This window comes from Hemicordylus capensis, chromosome 6, assembly GCF_027244095.1.
Source record: "Hemicordylus capensis ecotype Gifberg chromosome 6, rHemCap1.1.pri, whole genome shotgun sequence".
NCBI lineage: Eukaryota > Metazoa > Chordata > Lepidosauria > Squamata > Cordylidae > Hemicordylus > Hemicordylus capensis.
Window position 1 is genome coordinate 41,289,783 of NC_069662.1, and position 21,697 is coordinate 41,311,479.

The following is a 21,697-nucleotide window of genomic DNA, read 5'->3' on the forward strand; positions in this document are numbered from 1 at the left end:
CCCAAAAATTCCTATACTACTGGAGAGTCTCTCCCTTTCCACCCTTCTGATGACTTGTCTTTCTCCCTGCTCATCCGGCACCGCATGTCCTGCCCTCCATTCTGTGCCTGCCTGCAGCTCCTCCTCTTGCTGCCATCTCTTAATCAGCTTAGGAGGTGGCCAGGCCTCCCCTTTCCCCTTTCCTCCCTCCTGCTGTGCAAGAGACCCCTGAGCAGCCTGGCCTAGCTGTGCTTTAACTCTCACCAGTCTGGTCGCTACCACTGCCATGCTTCGTCCGCCGATTATTGCATCCCAACTAGTTTGGCTGCTTCTGAACACTTCTATAGTTATTGTAATATGTACAAAATATAATATGCTCAAACCAAATACTCGGAACTTGAAGTGTCACAAATGTTTGTAATTACCAGGTTCAGAAGATATATTGTTCTTCTCTTTAATGCTCGTCTGTATTCCGAACAAGAGTCATTTGCCCCAGAAGAAGTTCTCAGCAAGGAATGTGAAACAGAATTCTGCACATGTGCGGTCAGCATTCAGGCTAACCAGGCTGTCTTACAGGGGAATATACAGTACAATATTACTTTAATATTAGCTAGTCCCTGGCTTTCAGTGAAACTCTCATTGATTGCTGTGAATATATCACCAGACCCATTCAGTTATTATCTTCGCTCTGTTTGGGTCAGTTCTCTCGCGGTTTCTTCTTGCAAACATTTTGTGTGGTGGTTGTCTCTCCTCTAGGATGAAAATCTTCTCTTGTTCCCAAGTTATTTTGGTAGCAGTGGAATTGAGGAGGAGGGAGGCAGCAATTGAATTTCCAAGCAGCCATAACTGCCTGGTGTTGGGAACTACAGTTCCCAGGAACACATTCCAGGTGCTGGGAACTACAATGCCAGCTGCAGGGGCGTAGCAAGGTTGGAGGGGGCCCAGATACAAGATTTTAAAATGGGCCCCTCGCAGATATACACACACAAACACACTTCACAATATATTGTGCACTCACACTCACATCCCCATTATGAATTCAGTGAATATCTAGTTCACATTGAATCTAGTTTTTTTTACTCTCTGCTCCTGCCGATCTCCAAGAGACTCAACATAATTCATAGAGGGTGCAACATGGGCGGGTGGGGAGTCATGTGATGTGCCTCTGGGGGGCCCCCTCGAGGCAGTGGGGCCCCAAGACGACTGCCTCCCCTTGCCTAATGGTAGTTACACCCCTGGCCAGCTGCCTGTGCATAGCACCATCAATGTACATGCTCCAACATTACAAACTAGGAGAGCATTACTGAGACACTTTTCCTCAAACTTTTGCTGAGAAAGCTGATAAGAACCAATCTGATTCTGAATCAAGCTAAATAGAATTTGTACATCACTAATCACAATAGAAGTTTGTTTGTTTAAAATATTTATACTCCGCCCCTCTGGTACATTACTGTTCAGGGCCTCTCACAACATTTATAAAATAGTTACAATATAAAATCAGACTAATAAAATTAACCAAATTAACCAAGTTAAAAATCCAAGCTAAAACCACAATCAGAATTAGCTTTTAGAATTTCAGATTAAATTCTTTAAAAAGCTAAAAACTAAGAATTATAAAAACTGAAAACTAAAGAACCTACCAAATATAAGCAATAGGTTAAATATTAAAAAGCCTCTTAAAAAAGATGTGTGTTTAGTTGTTTTTTAAAAACACTGAGGCAGGGAGCAGGGCAAAGCTCTTCGGGGAGGGCGTTCCACAGCCAAGGGGCCACAACTGAAAAGGCCCTGTCTCTAGTCTCTGCCAACCAGATCTCTGTTAGTGGTGAGGCCATGAGCAGGACCTGAGATGAAGAGCAGAGGGCCCTGGCAGGTTCATATGTGCGAATGCGGTCCGACAGGCATTCTGAACCAGCTGAAGCTTCCTAACCATCTTCAAGGGCAGCCCAACGTAGAGTGCATTGCAGTAGTTCAATCTGGATGTTACCAAAGCATGATTGACTGAGATCAGCTCTGACTCCTCCAAGTAGGGTCGCAGCTTGCGTACTTGCCATAGCTGGTAATAGGCACTTCTGCACACCACCGCCACCTGTGCCTCAAAGGACAGTGTTATGTCCAGAAGCTCCTCCAAGCTGCATACTTGTCCCTCTGTCTTTCAGAGGGAGTGTGACCCTGTCCAAGACCAGATTTACCTCACTACTCAGATTTTGCCAACCCAGAGCACTTCCATCTTATCTGGATTAAGTTTCAGTTTGTTTGCCCCCATCCAGAACAGCCTCCAAGCCATGGTTCAGAGGATCCACTACCTCCCTGGTGTCTGTTGATTTAAAAGATAGGTAGAGCTGGGTATCATCAGCATACTGCTGGCACCGTAGCCCACACCTACGGATGACCTCTCCCAGAGGTTTCATGTAGATGTTAAACAGCATGGGGGACAGAATAGATCCCTGTGGCACCCCATAGGCCAAAGGGATGGAGCAAGTATCCCCCAGCACCACCTTCTGAGTACGACCCTCAGGGTAGGAGTGGAGCCACTGTATAACTGTGCCTCCAAGTCCCAATCCAGAGAGATGTCCCAGAAGGTTCATGATGAATGGTATCGAAAGTGGCTGAGAGGTCCAGGAGAACCAACAGAGTCATACTCCCTCTGTCTGTCTCCCGGCTTTGAAGATAAGGGGCGACCAAGGCAGTTTCCGTACCATACCCAGGTTGGAAGCTGAACTGGAAAGGATCTAAGTAATCAAATTCATCCAGGGCAGCCTGGAGTTGAGACGCCACCACGCTCTCCACCTTGCCCAATGTTCTTTAAATGCGCTGGGTTTTGCAACTAATCTTTAATGTATCCAAGAGTTGGGATATGAACTTTGCGAAATCTCCCCTCACCCTAACCCCCAGTGAAATTTAAATCACCACATATGTTTCCTGAACACACAGTTCCTCCAGTGGAGAAACTTGCTTTGTCTGTTGCAGTAAAAACAGCAAAGAGTCTTGTAGTTCATTAAAGACCAAAATAATATGGCTGATCACACAACCCTTAATTGGGTAGAACAAGCATCCAGCCTAGCTTCAGGAGCTGTGCATGCTTCTGATTTTCTATTGTATATGAGCAAACACCTAGGTAGGAGGGTGGGGAGTGATCATGTACGAGAGAGAAGTCGGGTAAGATGATTTTTCCTCCTACCTTGTTAAAATGCTGGGCATGAGAGTTATTTAGGATGGCACCATCCTACCCAGCCAGCGACTCTCACACACAGGATAACTTCCCCCTCCTCCTAGTCATTTGCTCACACATGATTGAAAATCGGGCCCGTGCATAACTAATTGTCCTACCCAATTAATGGTCATGTTAACAGCTCTTTGAAGTGGCCTAAGCTTTCATGTACCCATAAAAGCTTATGCAACAATACATTGTTTTAATCTTCAAGGTACCATAGGTCTTTCCTCCAGCGTGGTGTGCCTTGTAGACTCCTCCTCTTGCAACACTCTGTTCTTCTGTGGGGAATTGTATGCCGAGCAGGTGGTCTTGTACAATGCAGAGGAGCACGTTTTTAACTACTGCTGGCTTGCCCTGGGCTTCTGCACTGCATTTGGGCAGCAGGCCAAACAAGTGAAATCCAAAGTAGACAAGCTGAAGGATTGCAAAGTAGACAAGCTGAAGGATTTAATGTCATAATTAAATGCAATGTGCTCTTGTTTCTGCCAGCTTAATCTAGACTTTCCACAGTGCCTTACACAAGAACCATCCACCATAATACACACATTATGTATGTGCAATGGTGAGGGGAGCTGGACTGGAGGGCCAGTTGAGCTTTATTTTCTCAGTGAGGAAGTCAAGCCAGTGTGCAGTCCACTGGCAGCTCCTTCCTGAGGAAAAAAGCATGAGTGGCTTCCTTCCTGAAAGCCTCCATCCATCATAAGCTTTTAGGGGCACTGTGCAACTGGGAAAGCCTGGCATTTAATTATGACATTAATGTTTCAGCTGCAATCCTTCAACTTGTCTGCCTTGTTGGACTCCATTCGTTCGGCCTGCTGCCTTGAGTGCAGTTTAGCCAGATTACTGGCTGGGCCAGTGGCAGCAGAAAAACTTGTACCTCTCTGTAAAAGAGGATAGCATACAGTTCTTCACAGAAGATCCGAGTCTCCCACATTTCCTCTGACTTGCACAAGTCGGGGGGTTTTGTTTTTTGTTTTTGGCAGCTGCACATGTTGCCTTATCTGAACCCTCGACCACTGTTGATTAACCCACATCTAATACTGTAATGCAGGGGTAGGCAGCTCTAGCTCTCCAGCTATTGTTGAACTACATCTCCCATCATCCATAGCCACAATAAATTGTGCTGCTGTAATGTGCTGCAAGCCAATAATAGGAAGCTGCAAGGCATGGGATATATTCAACAACCCAGGTTGATCAAGCAAAAGATCCAAGCCGCATCCCACAGAAAATGTTGAGTTTCTAAAATAGGAGGCGTCAGAGCTCAAAGCTACCACTTTGTGGCGGGAAGCTTAGTTACATGTGCAGTGCATATATGTGTGCACACGCACAATTGGTCTCATTAGTATCCTGTCCTTCCTCCTAGGAGCATTGCATATTTTTGCCCTCATAACAACACTGTGAAGTAGGTCCAGCATGAATGATCGTGACTTCCATGGAGACTTGTGACTGAGCAGGCCTTTGAAAATGGGATTCCCACATCCAGACTCAGCGCTCTTAAACACTTGACCACCCTAGAGGGAAAGGCGCTCCCATCTTCATGATTTGTTCCAGGGCTTAGCCCAGGATGTCATGATTTATAAAACTGCCATAGGTCTGGTTTACACATTCTGTCCACAATTTGATTCTTCTAATCTTCTTTGCTTGATCATTCATCACGATGCCTCACAAGTTGCAGTTGAATTATGGGGGTGGGGGAACACGGAAAAGCATTTTATTTGAGGCAATTAAAAAAACTGTGGTTTTTGATCTGTGCTGGTTCACACACATGCAGATCCTCACACATGCAGTCTTTGAGTGATAAGCATGTAAGAGGGGCTTAGACAAATTCATGGAGGACCGGTCTATCCATGGCTACTAGTTTTAATGGCTATAGGTTCTGAGGCAGGATGCCTCTGAATACCAGTTGCAGGGGAGCAACAGCAGGAGAGGGGGCATGTCTTCATCTCTTTCCAATGGGCTTGCCAGAGGCATCTGGTGGGCCACTGTATGAAACAGGATGCTGGACTAAAAAGACCATGGACCTAATCCAGCAGGGCTGTTCTTATGTGCAAACCAGCTCATGGACAGATAAATATCACTATTATCAGTTATGTGTTGCCAAGGCTTAATTCGAGCCACTGATCCCTAGGCACTTCGTCTGGGCTCCAGCTGTCCTATTATTTTCCCCAGGAACTTCTAACAGTCTCAGAATTTGGGGGCCACTGAGACAAAAGCACTCTGCACTTGGGTTTCTTTCACAGTGTAGTCACATCTAATGGCTGGGCCATCTTGCACTACAAAAAGGTTCTCATGCCTCTAGGGGAGCTCTCTGAGGGAGCCATGACTCAAAATAAATCCTGTATCTTCCTCCTGGGCAGATGGGCTGGACTAGAGGCCTCCAGATACCTTTCAAGTCATATTTGGGGCCAGGAGTACTCTTCCTTCCTTGCCGTCTTTATTTTCAAAATAACACAGACTATTCAGAGAGGTAACTAAGGAGACTTTCTGGTGAAATTTGGATCAGTTTGGGGCCAGAGGCTTGGACTCAGCCAACCGCCCAAACCCATTAAGAAGTCTCTGCTAATGTGGTTGGCACAGCTGCTGAGAGGAGAAGAGGAGCAGAGTTTCCAGTAAAGCAGAAAGAAAGCGAGACAGGAGAGGAGCCTCCTTGGGGGAATGTCTGGGGCTCATTCTCTGCTAAAGAGCCCTGCCGAGCAATTTGAGCTGCTGGACAGGGAGCCAAAGGGAAGACCAAACTCACTCACTACCCTTCATCAGGGAGAGAGAAAGAAGTTCACTGTTCAGTGTTTCCCAACAGAGTCTTTCAAACTAGGGTGTGTCCTTACCTGACACCTCGTGACCTGAGGCTGGACCCAGCTTAGTGAGCTGCCTGGGACTATGTGCTCTCAGGCCCCTGAATCCTCTTCAGGTACAGAAAGGAATTGGTGTGGGGAAGGGGTGCATTGTGCAACATAGGATCTTGCAGTTAGCAGACAGTATGACGGATCTAGATTAGCCAGGAGCTTTCCCAGAGAGCAGGTTTTACTGCCAGTTCAAAGTTGCCCCCCCAAAAACCCAATGCAAAAAGTGGAATTGTTTTTTAACCTTGGATGTAAATCGGGCTGCACTCTAAAGCTCAATGAAAAACCCGAATCATGTGTGAAGTGATCCCCGTTAGCTTGCAGGGACTTTGGGGTAAATTTGGCCAATATATGAATGCACACCATTCTGGAGGAAATGCAAACTAAAAGCCGAGTGTGAAACCCTTCTAGGCATTTCTCTTCCTTTTACAGGCATGGGAAATCCAAATGCTCTTTTCTTGTCTCTCGTGAAAATATCCAAGGTGAAAAGCATAAGCAGAGAGCAAGTACTGCATAATAGTAGTTTGTGTGTTCTTAGACATTGGGTCTCCTTCAGGCACAGGTGTGCAATGTCAGTCCCCATGATTGGCAGACAGTATGATGCTTCTGGACTGGCCAGGCCTAGCATACTTGCTAGAAGCCCAACCTTTAGCTCTTGCTTGGTCAACAAAACACTATCTTCTCCTTGCTTTGCTTCTGGCTTGGGCCATTCACCTCAGGGACCCTAGGACAGAGAACATGCACACTCCAGAATTGCACTTGGTTCTGGCCCTGAAAGTGCCCCACAGTAAGTGTCTAAGAGGCTACCATGTGACTCCCAGTCATTGAAATCCATCTAACATCTTGGTTGCTCTTTATTTCTCTCACTTTGGGCATAAAATGAGAAAGAAGTGTTTGAATTCCCCATGTCTGTAAATCAAATGGAAAAACCACATGCATCAGTATATGCATTTGATTTGAAAAGGGCACTATTTTGCTTTCTGTAAGGCATTAAAAGAATGGTCCAAAGGAGTCTGATAATGTTCTGATCTGTGCCCGGCCACTTGCCTAGTTGGAAAATATCCTACAAACCCCATAAACTGCTCTTAAGTCCTTGGAGGAAGGGCACATTATATCGCAAATAAAACCTGCATAGAAGTGGCGCAGTGGAGATTTTAAGCAAAATCCAAGGGGGAAATTCTCCTGTATACACAGTATTGCAATTAATGGGACTTCTGCAGGAGAACTTCTTGCTACAGCCAGCGTGGTGTAGTGGTTAGAGTGCTGAACTAGGACCACGGGGACCTGAGTTCAAATCCCCATTCAGCCATGAGACTTGCTTGGTGACTCTGGGCCAGTCACTTCTCTCTCAGCTTAACCTACTTCACAGGGTTGTTGTGAGGAGAAACGTAACTATGTAGTACACAGCTCTGGGCTCCTTGGAGGAAGAGCAGAATATAAATGTAAAATAATAATAATAATAATAATAATAGATTGCGTCCTCCTTTCATTAAATATGAATTTGTTTTCCACTTGTCATGAAGGGTCTAGAGGTGTGCCCTCAGGAGTCCCCTGAATATATGTGCTCATTTACAGGAAGCAAACTTTAGGCACATTATGCCCCCAAAATGCCACCATTGAGCCCTAACCCTCACCAGCTCCAATTCCTTGCTGTTGCCAGGGACATAGTGCACAAAGTGCACATTTTACATTTACACAGTGCACAGGTCAGGGTGCCAGTTTGGATTTCGGGGGAGGGAAACTTTTCTGGGCAAGGTTTAATGGCTTGTTTTTAGATGTATTCAAGGTGAAATCATACACACACACACACACACACACACACACACACCAGTGTATTCTAAGAGCATTTGCTGTGGTTGCTTTTTTAACATATTGTAATAACTATCATCCACACAGGAAAGTCACATACACCCCTTTTTCTTATACACCACCCCACACACCCCTCCCACAAGGATGTGTGCATTTGGTATGCATACCTAGCGCATGTGCTCATTTAGTTATTTATAATAGTTGTTCAGTGTGTAGAACCAATTAGCTAACCACAGATCTGAGTGCTTCTGATAAATAATCCCATGGAGTTGGAAACATGGGGGGAGGGGATTCCCCCACCTTTGCCTTCCCTAAATGACATCCCCAGAACAGTCTCCTAGAGGAGTTCTAAGAGAAGGCAGAAGGTAATGAGCATGGCCCGCCCGTGCCACCTTGGAGGTGCTTCTTCCCTCTGTCGGTTGAAAATGTCAGCCAGGGGCAGGAGTGGAGGAGGAGTGTTGCTTAAATCAGCACGAAGGCAGGACCTGATCAGCCACTAGGACTGCACAGGCGTCTCCCTCCCTCTCACTACTCAGCGAAGGAGGAGCAAGCCTGTATGTTCCACTTTTTCATACCACAGCATTGCCTGGAAGAATATTAATCTGCTTTTGATTGTGCCTTTATTGTGGGTTGTGTTTTTTTTTAATCATTGCAAGAAGATAAAGAAGATAACATTTACAGTTCTCCTTCACAAATCCACAGAGCAGTGGAAGGGGTGGAGGAGGGGAAGCCACTCTCAATAATTTATTTTAAAATCAATGCTAATGAGGTTGCGTCTCGTCATTGGCCTGAGTTTTACAATCAAGCCTGATTTATTTAGAAAAGATCTTTGGTGCCACTTTCCCGTCTAACAGTGGGGGTGGGGCAGGGTGGAGGGAGCTGCCTCTGTGACCCTCCAACTTCAGATCCAATTCTGAATTCGCAGAGGGATTGCCTGACCAGGTTTGCATTGATTTGAATGGAGGGCAAGAGACAGCTGTGCCCTAGACAAAGTGGTGGTAAGGGGAGTGGCTTTGGCTTCCAGAAAGTGCAGCCTAGCAGGTTGTCCACTGTGCTTTAAGCTTATTGTATGATATAAGCACAAGATCTATCCTTGTCACTGACCAGTTTTACATCCACCTGCCAGATATCTGCTTTAGTATCCAAAAACTAAAGTTCCGAACCCCACAAGCATAGAACTTGATATTAGGCACAGAATTCAGCATCCCACAGGCCTTAGCTTTTTAAAAACAAGTTTCTAGTTCTTAAGACTACAAAGACAGGCTGGCAATATCTTGTGAAATTTCAGGATACAGAATGAGGAACTTCTATCAATTTGCCTCACTCTGTGATTCATCAAAGCAAAAGAAACTATGCAAAATAAAAATAGTTATGCAAATTTGCTTGATTTTATTAATTTATTCAGTTTATCTCAGTATATGCTATATTTACCTGTTTAATCTTAAGCGTTTTATTTTATCCCATCCCCCCCCCGCGCGCGAACACACACACACACACACACACTCTTGGGGAAGGAGGGTCATCTTGATTGAGAAGTCTACCCAGAGAGGAGTTGGAATGAGGATGCAAACAGAAGCACAGGCAAGTGGATTGTGAAGATGGTGTGGAGGGATGGGACTCCTGAAGCAAACGGAAATACATGAACAAAGCCAGAGTCTGGCCAGGGATACATACACAGCCTTTTATAGCCAGGTCAGCTCACGAAGCCAATGGGCAGTGTGTGGTCAGGGGGAATAAAGCCATGCTGAGACCAAGGAACACCATGCTACCCCTTCTGTCTCCATTTGTAACCTACTCTTAAGTGGCTCACAGGAGGCTCCTGGTCTGAATGCTGGCTGCAGCTACCAGAGATAGAGACATTTGATGGCATGGACTTATATCTTAGGAAGAAAGGTTTCCTTCTTCCTCTAACTGATCGCCAATCACTTTCTTTGGGATCGGGAAGGAATTTTCCCTCAGGTTGCCCTTGAGAGTCTTTTGCCTTCATCCACATTTGTGTGGCTAATGAGGTGGCTCAAGGTCCTTTGCCACACTCAGTAGGAGAAGGGAACCACCCACAGATTTAGAATCTGCCCCAGAATTCTGGCAGTAATTACAGCCAGGAACAGTATGAGAACTCTCTCTTGTGTGCAACTTCTGGTTTGGAAGGTGCTTCCTGAATAGAATCAGCCCAAGCCCTGTTCAGGCATTATGTTGTACGAGTGTACAAGTGTCTGTACACTCGTACACGTTTTTGTGTGAATGACTGTATTGCATTCATTTCAAAAGCGAACCTGGGCAGATAGTAAATGTACTGCTGTACCTGTATTCTATACCTGCATACAGAGCTGTACCTTTGTACACATATGAGTGTTAAACATAATGTGTCATATGAGTGTTAAACATAATGTGTGACTAGGGCTCAGTTAGTTGCCTAGTCTGTCTACATGGGAGAACAAGCCCTTTGTGGCTTGGTTGAACCACCTTTACCAATTTCCTTCAGACTCCTTTTCTGTACTGCACCTCTCTACTCTTCTTGGGACACCCTGCAGTCTACAATGTGTACATTGATCTTGGAGTGCTGGTATGCTGATGGACTTGCCTTGGGCAGGGGGTCCGACAAGATGGTCTCCAGGTACATCTTAACACTGTGATTCTACTTTTTTCACTCAGTGCGCTTATATCTGTATCAATATTAGGACTTATCTGCCATATTTTTTAATGTGAAAGTTTAGGCCTCTGAAAATATACCTAAGGCATGCATTGACACACTGTGTTGTGATGTTCACTAGGATTAATGGCTTCATGCAAAGATTAGATGGAGGGGAGGCCCTTTGCTGGCCTGTAACAATCAGAAGGCCAACCTCCACTTTTCAGAGGCAAAGTACTGGATACCACTGACAACTGATGCTACGGTTGCACAACAGTGACCCTTTGGTGGTACAAACACATTACTGGCCGACATGATTGGCAGTCCTCTGTCAGCATTAGCTAGGGACCCACCAAGGCTGCTGAAACTTGAACTTGAAAGGCAGCCCCAATGGCGCAGCATGAAGGGGCTGCTATAGAACAATTTAAAACCACTTCTGGGCAGTTCCACCGCACTACTTCCATTAAAGTACCACTGCAAGTCTGCCCAGAAGTAGTTTTAAATCATTCTGCAACAGCCCCATTGCACAGCACTGTGGGGCTGCCTTTCAAGTTGTACGGCAGCCCCTGCAGGTCCCTAATGTTGGCTGGGGCTACCCGCCAAGTCAGCCTCTGTTTTCTGAGTGGTACGTTACCACAGTGTCCTGATGTGTGATGGAGACTGAGGAGAATGTTTACCACACCTCTGCACCTGATCAGAAGAAGAATAATGGCAAACTCCTCCTCACCAAACTTGGCAGGATTGTACACATAGCCAGCTCACCAAGTGGTTTCATGTACTTTCTGGGTAAGTTATTACTTGCCTGCATTCATCTCCTGTTTTCTGTTAGGATTCCATAAGGGTTAAGAGACTTTCTTCCCCTCTGCTAAGTCCGTCCTTCCGCCCCCACATTCCCACTCCCTCCTCCTCTTCCCATGGCCTCCATCATCTCTTGACAGTGTATTTCATTCATTGTCTTCTCTTTAGTGAGACCGGAGATGCTTGTCAAAGCTGAGGAAGCTTTCCTGCTTGTGTTATGCTTATAAAGTGCCATGTAAATTTACGATGCTATAACAAGTGATTGCTATTACTGCCTTAAATAACAATTGATAGGTTTATGGGGCATGTTTTAAAATATTACCTCCCTCTGCTAGTAGGTGATAACCCATTTTCCCTTCCTTTTCTATATGTTAAGCTTTGGTATATATAGGTTGTTGTTGCCAGACAGCAAGGAAATAATGGCTGATTCAAATGTTATTGCAGCAGAGTGGTTGCCACCAAAAATGTGTTCTGTATGGTCAGGGCTCCATTTGAAATCAACTTCCTGTGTGGATTGGCTGGATTGTGTGGCAGCTAGGTACCCAAATCATGTGGTAGGGAGCTGTGGGTATTTAACCAATCCATCCAGTCAGCCCATGTGGAAATCCAAACATGACTGCAGCCACATAATTAAGGGCTATATGAACATAAGAGTTGTAGCAGTGAACACAGTGACATCAGTGCAGGAGGTAAAACCAGCACTAGGGACATCCGGGAGTGTCAGGGAGCTGCAGGGAGCTGGAGACAAGGGGAGGAAATAAGCCTGACTTTCCCTGAGCCCCCAAACACCCCAGATATGGAACTGAAAACCTGTTCTTATGCCTAATTCTTGTTGTAGATTGTAGGGCAGAACCCTGGCCCAAATTGCTTCTGATGCTCTTTAAAAGAGCAAATGGGTTTGAACAGGAGCTGTGTGAATAAGCAGACTGCAAGCTGCCTGACCTTGATGTTCCTTAAAGTAATTTTTGTTTTTAAATGATGATTGATTGGAGAACCATTGGCATTTGTATTTGTGTCCATTATTATTTTTAGTCCTTACTTACTTTCCAAATCCAGATTGTAATGTGGCACAATTAGCTTCCTAGAAGTCACTGACTGGGTTGATTTTATTTCTTATCTCAGATGAGGATCTTGACTTGCTGGCTGAAGATGACGAAAATGGTGGAAGTACAGATAAGACAGGTAAACAGTCTGCAGCTGAGTTTGAACCCAAATTCAAATGCCCATCCAGGGCTGCATTACACATTTCAATTTATAGGAGTAAAGTGTGCCGTCGAGTCAGTGTCAACTCCTGGCGACCACAGAATCATGTGACTTATCTTTGGTAGAATACAGGAGGCGCAGTATGAGGTGATGCCTTTCAGCATCTTCCTATATCGCTGCTGCCCGATATAGGTGTTTCCCATAGTCTGGGAAACATACCAGCGGGTATTCGAACCAGCAACCTCTGGCCTACTAATCAAGTCATTTCCCCGCTGTGCCATTAGGTGGCCTTTGTTGGGTGTATACTTGGTGGCAAACCTCTGCTTGTTGTCACAGAATAGCCTGGTTCTCATGACCAAAAGCTGGATAGGAGGAGCAGCCAGCCAGCCTCCAAGCCCCATGCACGTTCCCGATAAATGGTCGGTGTCAGCAGAAATTGAGGAGGGGGAAGTGATTGTCTTCTAGCTGCCATGCCATCTAGGTAGGATGGCGGCCACATTATGTACCCAGCATTGTCTCGAGGGTGGAGGAAATGCACATCCTGAGCCATCCTACCCAGATCGTGGCTAGCACACAATTGCTTTCCCCTCCTACCTCGATTTTTGCTGACACATAACCGTCTCTCAGGAGCATGCACAAGGCTTGGAGCCTGGATGGACGCTCCTCCTACTGAGCTTTTGATTGTGAGAATGAGCATACTGTGTGAAATGGTCCTTAGCCAGGTTTCTTTTGATTTCCTTCTAACAATAAGAACCATAGGCAACTAAGGTTAAAAACAGTCTTAATGAAACTTTAAAGCCTACAAAATTGATGCCCCTTGAGCGTGTTTATTTTCTGAAGGCCTTTTGGACTGTGATGTGTTATTCTAACAGGGAATGCTCCATTCTCCCAAATTTGATTCAAAAGGAAAGGGTGATGGTAGCCTTTGAGTACAATGAGTACTAGTTTTGCTTATCAAAGCGTAAGTTATCTCACACTTGAGATCAACTGTGCCTTTCCTCCAAAATCTTCAAAAGAACACCTATGTTGCGATTTTGACAGTATGCAAATATGTTTACTTTTGATCAATCAACGAAAAGCCAGATCATTAATCATCTAGAACAGACCTTTAACTGGTTGACAGGCCTATCTTGAAGTTCTTGCACTGAAGCAAGAATATAATCTAAACGCACAGCCAAACAGCAGCATAGCCACAATCCCAGATCAGTGCTTTACTGTTTGACTTGTATAGTCAAGAGTACCAGAAATATCCCAGGAAAAGCAAGTCCCTTTTTCCAATAGGACAGCTGTATAACCATGGAGTGATAATGGTGGGCATTTAATGCTTTGCATTGTTCCCTATCAGCCAGTCCAAAGTGGATGCCCTGAAATAGCCACCTCTTATGTTTCTCTAATAAGCAAAGCACAAACCGTCCAATCTTAAGGAAGGGGGGGGGGATTTCCTTGGCAATCAGACCAAATTAAGCAAATTGAATAGATCCAGGATTTCCTCATTCTGAGAGAGGAAACTAGCTTGTCATAGTACAGAATTTAAACATAGAAGGTATATAGTGCATGGCATTCCTTCTTCCCTAAATCTATCGTGCATTAAGCTTGACATAGCAAGGGTGTTCCCTTCCATAAGGCTGCCTGATTTTACATCCTGTTGCCCCCCCCCCCAAGTGAGAATGCTTTGAAGCTTCCTTCTCCTCTCCCCACCCCTCCTTATTCCGGAAACATGTGCCCAAAAGCCTTTGAGAAGGAGCCAGGCTCATAAAACTCAGGCAAAAGAAGGGCAGCCAGAGAGGGAGGACAGCAAAAGAGGAAGGACTCAGGACCAAAAAAAAAAAAAGGTGGTGATGGTGGAGAGCCACTGAAGAACCAAAGGCAAAACGGAAGGAGAGTCAAAGTTGCTGGTGCCAAGAGGAAGGGAGAACAGGGAAGGTCTGTCTGGTGACTGGAAAGTTGGGTTTCTCAGTCACTGCTGCCTCCAGCCACCCCTCATAGACAGCCTGTCGCTCAAGAATGTGCAGCAAGCCTTCATTCCTACCTTTTGCTTTTTCCTTGAGAATTCAGGCCACATGGGAATGGAGCGGAAAGCCTGTTTCCTGGTTCAGCCCTGTTCCACCCACCACCCTCACCAGCCCACCTGCTTCTCTCCAGAAGCTGGAGCTTCTGGACCCAGTTCAGGAAAGAAGCACATAGGTGGAGCCGCTTTGGGTTTCCTGCATATTCTGGGTGTTACCTTTTGCACTCAGCACAGGAAACAGCAATGCATGCAAGTTAACGATGGTTCATCAAAGCCACTAAAGTGGGACTCGCATCCCCAGCTTCTGTGAATGCTGGAGAAGGGGCTGGGATAAATGTCTGACTGCTGTACCGAGTCATTAGGGGAAGTATAGATGGTGCTTTAGAAGATCCGCAAGTGCAGTTAAATTCTAACAGAGATACTGGGGCTCAAGTATGCCAAAAGTATCAAAAACAGAGCTTCTGTTATCAAGAAGTTATGCCTCCTAGCCTAAGATGTGTGGGAATACACTGTTGTTTACTCTTCACATGCTCAGAAATGATCCATTTTATATTATTGCTTCATATGTTCCAAGGCCAAATGCTAGCACTGAAAACAGGAACACTGTAAAATCAGCTCTTTATTCAAGATGCTCAGGTAGCTCTGTGTCTAGATAACAAACTAGGAACTAAGAACCAACTTCAGCCTCTCAGGGAAAGCCTCAAATAAGATGAAGCTGACCAGAACAGAAGCAAATTTGGTGGGAGCAGGAGAGATTAGATTTTTAAGCAGGAGGAAGTGTTATTTCTGAATCTACCCATTTACAGTTGCCTAGTGATAAGCTCAATTTTGCTTCTCTTTAGATCAGAAGTTCTGAGCCCTGAGCAATTTTTTAATTTTCTACATGAGCTCCTTTACTCTCTTCCCAGGTTTGTGTCTCACCCCCATTCCCTTTTCAATATCTCACATGAAAGAAGCAGACCTACTTTCTTCTCATGTACCGTTGTGGAGACTTGCGTTCTCCCTGCTCTGCCATTATCTGTGTCCACAAATGCCCCTTCCATATTTAGGTAATCTAAAACTGGCCATATTAATCCGGAGAGGTTATTGTTGTGAGGTCCCTTAATCTCAGTTCAAAAGGGTTGCTCTACCAACAGCTCCCAGTCATGTGTGCATTCTTTTCTGCATCATAGCCAAGATCCTATTAGTGGCAAAGGGATAACTTTGCCCTAAATTTAGAGCAAAAGAGGGCAACTGGGAAGAGGGACTGGGCTCAGTCTCTTGAGCCAAAGAAGCTGTCCCAAGGAACATCTGTCCCAAGGAAATTCTGCCACTGAAATGGATGATGAAAGTCTCTTGTGATACAACTAACTGATAAAATATGGCTGTAGGTATCAGATACACAATTCACTAACCTGGAAAATGTTTAATTTTTCTTTAAAGCAGGTTTCTAGTTTTTATTAAGTGTAAAGGTACCCTTGAGAGCCCACATGGAAGCATACACACTGCCATTTAAATAAACGTATGTTTCCCCAGACTATGGGGATGAGATGGCAATGGTAAACCCCTCCTGAATTCTACCAAAGAAAACCACATGGTTCTGTGGTTGCCAGGAGTCGACACCAACTCCACAGCACAACCTTACTTTTATAGCCTTCTCACCCAGATCAGGCTCAAGGGAAACCTATTCTTCTAATTCCGTTAGTAGCTGGATTTACACAGTGCTTATTGGCTAACTCTTGTGTCAGTCATGAAGCTAGCTACCCTCTCTCCTTTCCAGACAAGGGCTGTTTATTATCAATTGGCCAATCCTTGTTTCAGTCACAAAGCCAACTGCCTCCCCATTCCCAAAAGTTTTGTAAGTGTTTACAAGTGTAAAAATATTTTTGAAACATTGGAAACATTGAGCAAAATTTAATCAGATAAATAAAGAAAAGGAAAGACAAAGAGGTAAGTGGACAGCCTGCCTGAAGCATAGGGTGAGGGGTGAACACAGAGACAGTCAGGATTTGATCCATAGACTGTTTGTGTCCTTTATAGCCATGAAGTGAGGAAGGGACAGAAGTGCTCATTCTGAGCGCCTGTTCATAGACATCAACTTCAGATGCCAAGATGGAAAGGACTGACCAGGATTTGCAGTAGCCAGGGAAGGGAGGGAAGGTAACAATTCAGTGTTCTGCGAAGCTCTTTGATCCTTCTCCTTCTAGTTAATAGAAGCTGAATAAATTATGTAAAATGGTCACATACCTGCCATCTTGTATGGTTTCTTCCGGTTGCAAAATTGGTGTTACCTTGGCCTGGGGTTTGGCTTCTATAACAGAAAGTGCAGATAGCCCTGCACTCCATGAAAGTTGGCATCATGTACTAGTCCCCCACATCTCCCTTTTGGCCAAAGAGCACCAGCCTTAGCCGTGCTCCCCCCTCTGCCCTTGTTGTAGGGCAGGAGAAGAGCTTCTCAGATGGTGTGATTTTCTAATTTGCTGTTATCTATTTCCATAAGTTGTCCTTTGCTTATTTAGGTAATCTAAAACTGACCACACTGCTCCAGAAGGGTTCTTGTTGCTCTAGGAAACTTGTGTGCAATACGCATATTTATAAACTGCCCCATTGGAGGCACTCACCCGCCCCCTCACTGCCACCAGGAGTTGAAGCCAGTGAGGTTAGGGCCCAGGGGCAGCATATTTTGGAGAAGTGTCCAAAATTTGAATAATCTTTTCCTAACATCCCCCACTCTCTCTCTCAAAGGCTTCAAAAGAAGTTATGCAAATTACTACCAAGGTCTATGGGACTGTTCTGGTAGCCAGCCAGATGAACTATCTTTTCAGCGGGGAGATTTGATATACATCATCAGCAAGGTACACATAATATTCTGTTTTACCACCATGGTTTTGTGTCTAAGAGTTCTACCCCTCCAGTGGAAAGAGGTGTAAACTTGGAGGCATCCCAAAATTGAGGGTAAGGATGGTAAAAATTGGGCTGTTCTGCTTAATCAACCAAGTTGTGTTCCAACCACATTTCAGTTTTTCTGTGATGCTTTTCCAAAACACTTTCAATGACAATAGTGTGATATTGTGTCTGCCCATAATAAATGCAGTATACGGGTTTTTGGCGTAGCTGTGGAGAGCGGGGTTTGGTAAATTTGCTTCATAAGGATGCTGTGTGTTAGTTCAAATTTCTGAATGAGTGAATTATCCAGTGTAGGGGAGTGGAAGTACACAACTTCCAAAGACTAAAATAAAGCTAAACCAAAGGTTAACATAATGGTAATTTCTTTAGCGAGAAGGGAACAGTCTTGCTGGAGCTCATACTGAGGTAAATTTATCAGAGTAGTCCCATAGTCCCTTTGAAATTAAAAGGACACATTAAGACATTCTTAACGTGTCCTTTTAATTTCAGTGGGACTGCTTTGAGTTATTTTCGTCAGTGTGTCTGTCTGTCACTGCTTTCTTTTAAAAGTCTCTCAGTGTACATTCCTGTATTGGAGTTGTTTGGGGAATGAGGCAGGAGTGGAGGGTTGAATGTGTGTGATGAAGTGCTTTCTATGCACCTCACCACATGCAGGTATGCATGAGAGGCATGCAGGTTAATACAATTAATGGATGGTATGATTGGCTGTTGTTTGGCATGAATTCTGAGGGAGAAGAATGTTCTCAAGTTTGCGCTCTCAATGCGTGCAAAAACATCCGTTGAGGCCTAACAGGCTGGCCAGGGCACTTTCCAGACTAGCTGCTCGTCAGCGGCAAAATGCCTCCATTCAGGCAAGTTGCATTCGAAACATAAACAGCAGGGGGAGCAGTCTCTCAGCAACTAACAACCTGAAAAAACAGCAACTTTTTCACGCTGGATATACAATGTCCTTGTTCTATATCGCAGCGATTAAATTCGCGACAAGGCATTGGAAATGTGAAAGGCACCCTGCTGTCCGCGTAAGGACTGCGGTGTCATGACTCAGGAAGCACACTTCCGAGATTCGTCCTGACCCCGTTGTAGGGTCTAGTCTGGAAAGCACCCAGCACCTTGCATGAGCTGAATGTATATCCTCAACATTTCCCAGAAACTTGTATGACCAAGAAGATTTCCATTGAAAGCATTCAGTGGTTCTTCAGCAGACAAGTCAATGTGGAAAGGTTCCCTGAAGCTAGAAAGTCTAAAAATCCTGGTTTTCTGAGTAATCACCCTTCCTTCTCCACTCTTTGTTTGAGCCCCCATTGTCTCCCTCACCAACTCAGAAATTTGCTGTTAGAAACTCTTCCTTCTCTTCATGTTATAATGCTTCACAGCAGAATTAGTCTCGGTAATAGGCTGAGCACGTGTGTAATCACTCAAGAATTGCAAGGATAATTGGGTTGCTTGGTCAGGTGTGATGCAGGCGCGGGTGGGGGTGGGAGCACAGAAATGGAGTGTGAGGAAGTGTGGCGAGTCAGTTCTCTGCCACAGACATGCAGGTGAAGAAATTAGCTGTTGATGTTAGGCCTCCCTGACGGGTTCAGGCCTCCAGGCAGCTGGGTTCAAGGACTTGGGGTAGCTGGCTGTCAATCCAAGTGGGCCAGAAGCAGGCGTGTAAAGTCAGATAAGGCTCAAGAACCAAGGCAGATCATCCAGGAAAGGAAGCAGGAGCTTCGGCAGTATCTCCACACCAGAGACAGATTCTTCAGACTGAGGACCAAGCTCTGTGCCTAGGGTTTTATAGGACCCGGTTGGCCAGGTCTGGCCAGTGGCAACAGCCAACTGCTAACTTGGCAAAGAGGCACCGTTTAACGTGGTGACTGTCTTTTATTTAGCAGGGGGGGAGAGAGTAACTGGCCCTATCCACCCCCAGCACAGTACTTCCAGTGACTGTTGGTGGTGTCTATTCTATGTTTCTTTTTAGGTTGTGAGCCCTTTGGGGACAGGGAGCCATCTTATTTATTTATTATTTCTCTGTGTAAACTGCCCTGAGCCATTTTTGGAAGGGCGGTATAACAATCAAATAAACAAACAAACAAACTGCGTGCTCAGGCAAGCTTATGCTGCAGCCTAGTGGAGCCCTTGAAGCCCAGAGTTTGGTCTTCTGGCCTTGCTGGATCCTGACTGCTAGGAACCCACACTTAATACCCCCTTCTCCATGCCTTTGGGGCCAAATCAGCCATTTGCGTTAACCTCGTGTTTGTTAAACACGTGTTTGCCCTATTTGTCTCTAAAGTACGGGGAGTGTCTGCTTCATATATCAGAAGGAATGCAAGGGAGAGGCTGGTGCCCACCTTACCTTGCTGCATTTACCTGCTTTAAAGCAGTGAAGCATGGTGAGGTAAGCTGAGAGAGGTGGTAAGTTTCTCCTCCTTTTCACATTCCTTCTGGTATAAAAAGTAGATCCTGTTAACTTTGGCTTTATAGGCAAATTCAGCAAGCACATTTTTTAACAAACGTGGTTGCCTCCAAAGTCTAGTTTGGCCCTTAGAGGTTAAATTGGCAGGCCTGGGCACTTTCCAGATTAGACCCTGCAACAGGGTCATGACATATCTCCGAAGTGTGCTTCCACACTTCCTGTGTTGTGACACTGCAGTCCCTACACTGACAGCAGGGTGCTGTTCACATTTCCACTGTCTTGTTTCGGATTTAATCGCTGCGATTTATTGCTATAACTTTGTATGTCCGGCGTAAAAAGGTTGCTGTATTTTCTGGTTGTTAGTTTTCGCGAGACTGTTCCCCCTGCTGGGTGCTTTGTTCTTTACATTTTGAATGCAATTTGCTGAAACCAAAGCATTTTGCCACTGTTGAGCAGGTAATCTGGAAAGCGGCCTGGCTAGCAGTCTAGTAGATCACCATTGGGGTGGGGGTGGGGGAGTAAAAATATATATATATTTGTATTTCAATGTTAAAAAATCATGTTTCAATGTTAAAACAACATTCTCAGTGCTAAAACATGTTTGAGATAGAGCACTGACAATGATGTTTTAACATTGAAATGCAGTTGGTAAGATCTTTGTTTTAAGTTATTTTACTTAATGTAAAATAAGTTATTTTACATAATAGTAAATAAGAACTTAAAAAGTTATTTTACTTAATGGAGAACAACCTCTGGATGTTCTCCAGGATCCCCTTGGAGGGCTAGAGGGAGGCAAAGGGTCACACAAGGGAAGCGAAATGCTGCCTGATCAGCCTCACCGCTGTGAAGAAGAGAGCTGGTCTTGTGGCAGCAAGCATGACGTGTCTCCTTATCTAAGCAGGGTGCACACTGGTTGCATATGAATGGGAGACTAGAAATGTGAGCACTGTAAGGTATTTGACTTAGTAGGGGATGGAGCCGCTCTGGGGAGAGCAGAAGGTTCCAAGTTCCCTCCCTGGCAGCATCTCCAAGATAGGGCTGGGAGAAGCAGCTGCCAGTCTGTGGAGACAATACTGAGCTAGATGGACCTATGGTCTGACTCAGTTTATGGCAGCTCTCTATGTTCCTATGTACTTACACATTAAAGCGGTCCTAATATCTTATCTAAAGACTTATTTTTTCACCCAAGCTTTTAAACTGGGCTGTGTTTAAATTATGTTAAGGTTTTTATTTTTAATTTGAGAAGAGTAGTAATTTGAGTAGAGCTGGAAGTTTGGGGCAGTATACAAATTTGAAAAATAAATAAATAAAAGTATATACCTTTGCCATAGGGCACATTCATCTGGGAAATTCTTGTGTAGGTTGCAATGAATGTGAGCTGTGAAAAAAGCACAACAGTGTCCTATGCCACTTTCTTTTCCACTGCAAGGAAGCTTGTGCAGGAAAACTTCCCAGAGGAATGAGTCTATGATATTTATGTCTGGGGAGACGTAAATACAGAAAAGAAAGGTCTCCATATTTCTACAGCATGTTGATCATGTATTTTCTGTAATGTTTGCAGGGGAGATGCTTATATGCAAACACATAGGGAACATTTGCCTGGGTGCTTCAATTGGCTGAAACTCCTGGGCCCTCATCTTCAGACTTTACAGAAAATATGTGGTGGACCTACTTTGGAAGCCATCTTTTCCTGTGAAGTGTGATGCAGCCTTCAATCATGAGGAAGGTGCTTGGTGGCAGCATCAGAGGCGCTCTTACTCCTGGACTACGGGGCCGAAGTCCAGGGTCTCCAGACACCCTGGGAGCCCCCAATCATCTTTACTCTGTCCTGGGTGGTGTGGTTTGTGCCCTCAAGAACCTATGTGTTAAAAAATGAAGCTTAATTTACAGCATGGGGGAGGGGCTCCAAAGGCCTTTAGATCCAGGCTCCAAAATT

The 21,697-nt window shown here is 44.9% G+C and overlaps 1 protein-coding gene across 1 annotated transcript in view; it reads left to right on the forward strand.

The window, feature by feature from the left end:
• The window catches only part of SKAP1 (src kinase associated phosphoprotein 1), a 435,964-nt gene that overhangs the window by 357,930 nt on the left and 56,337 nt on the right, over positions 1–21,697 (forward strand). Inside the window, exons 11-12 of the mRNA XM_053262673.1 lie at positions 12,389–12,448; positions 17,202–17,311. Coding sequence (XP_053118648.1) covers positions 12,389–12,448; positions 17,202–17,311 — 170 coding nt within the window. The remainder of the gene's footprint in view (positions 1–12,388; positions 12,449–17,201; positions 17,312–21,697) is intronic.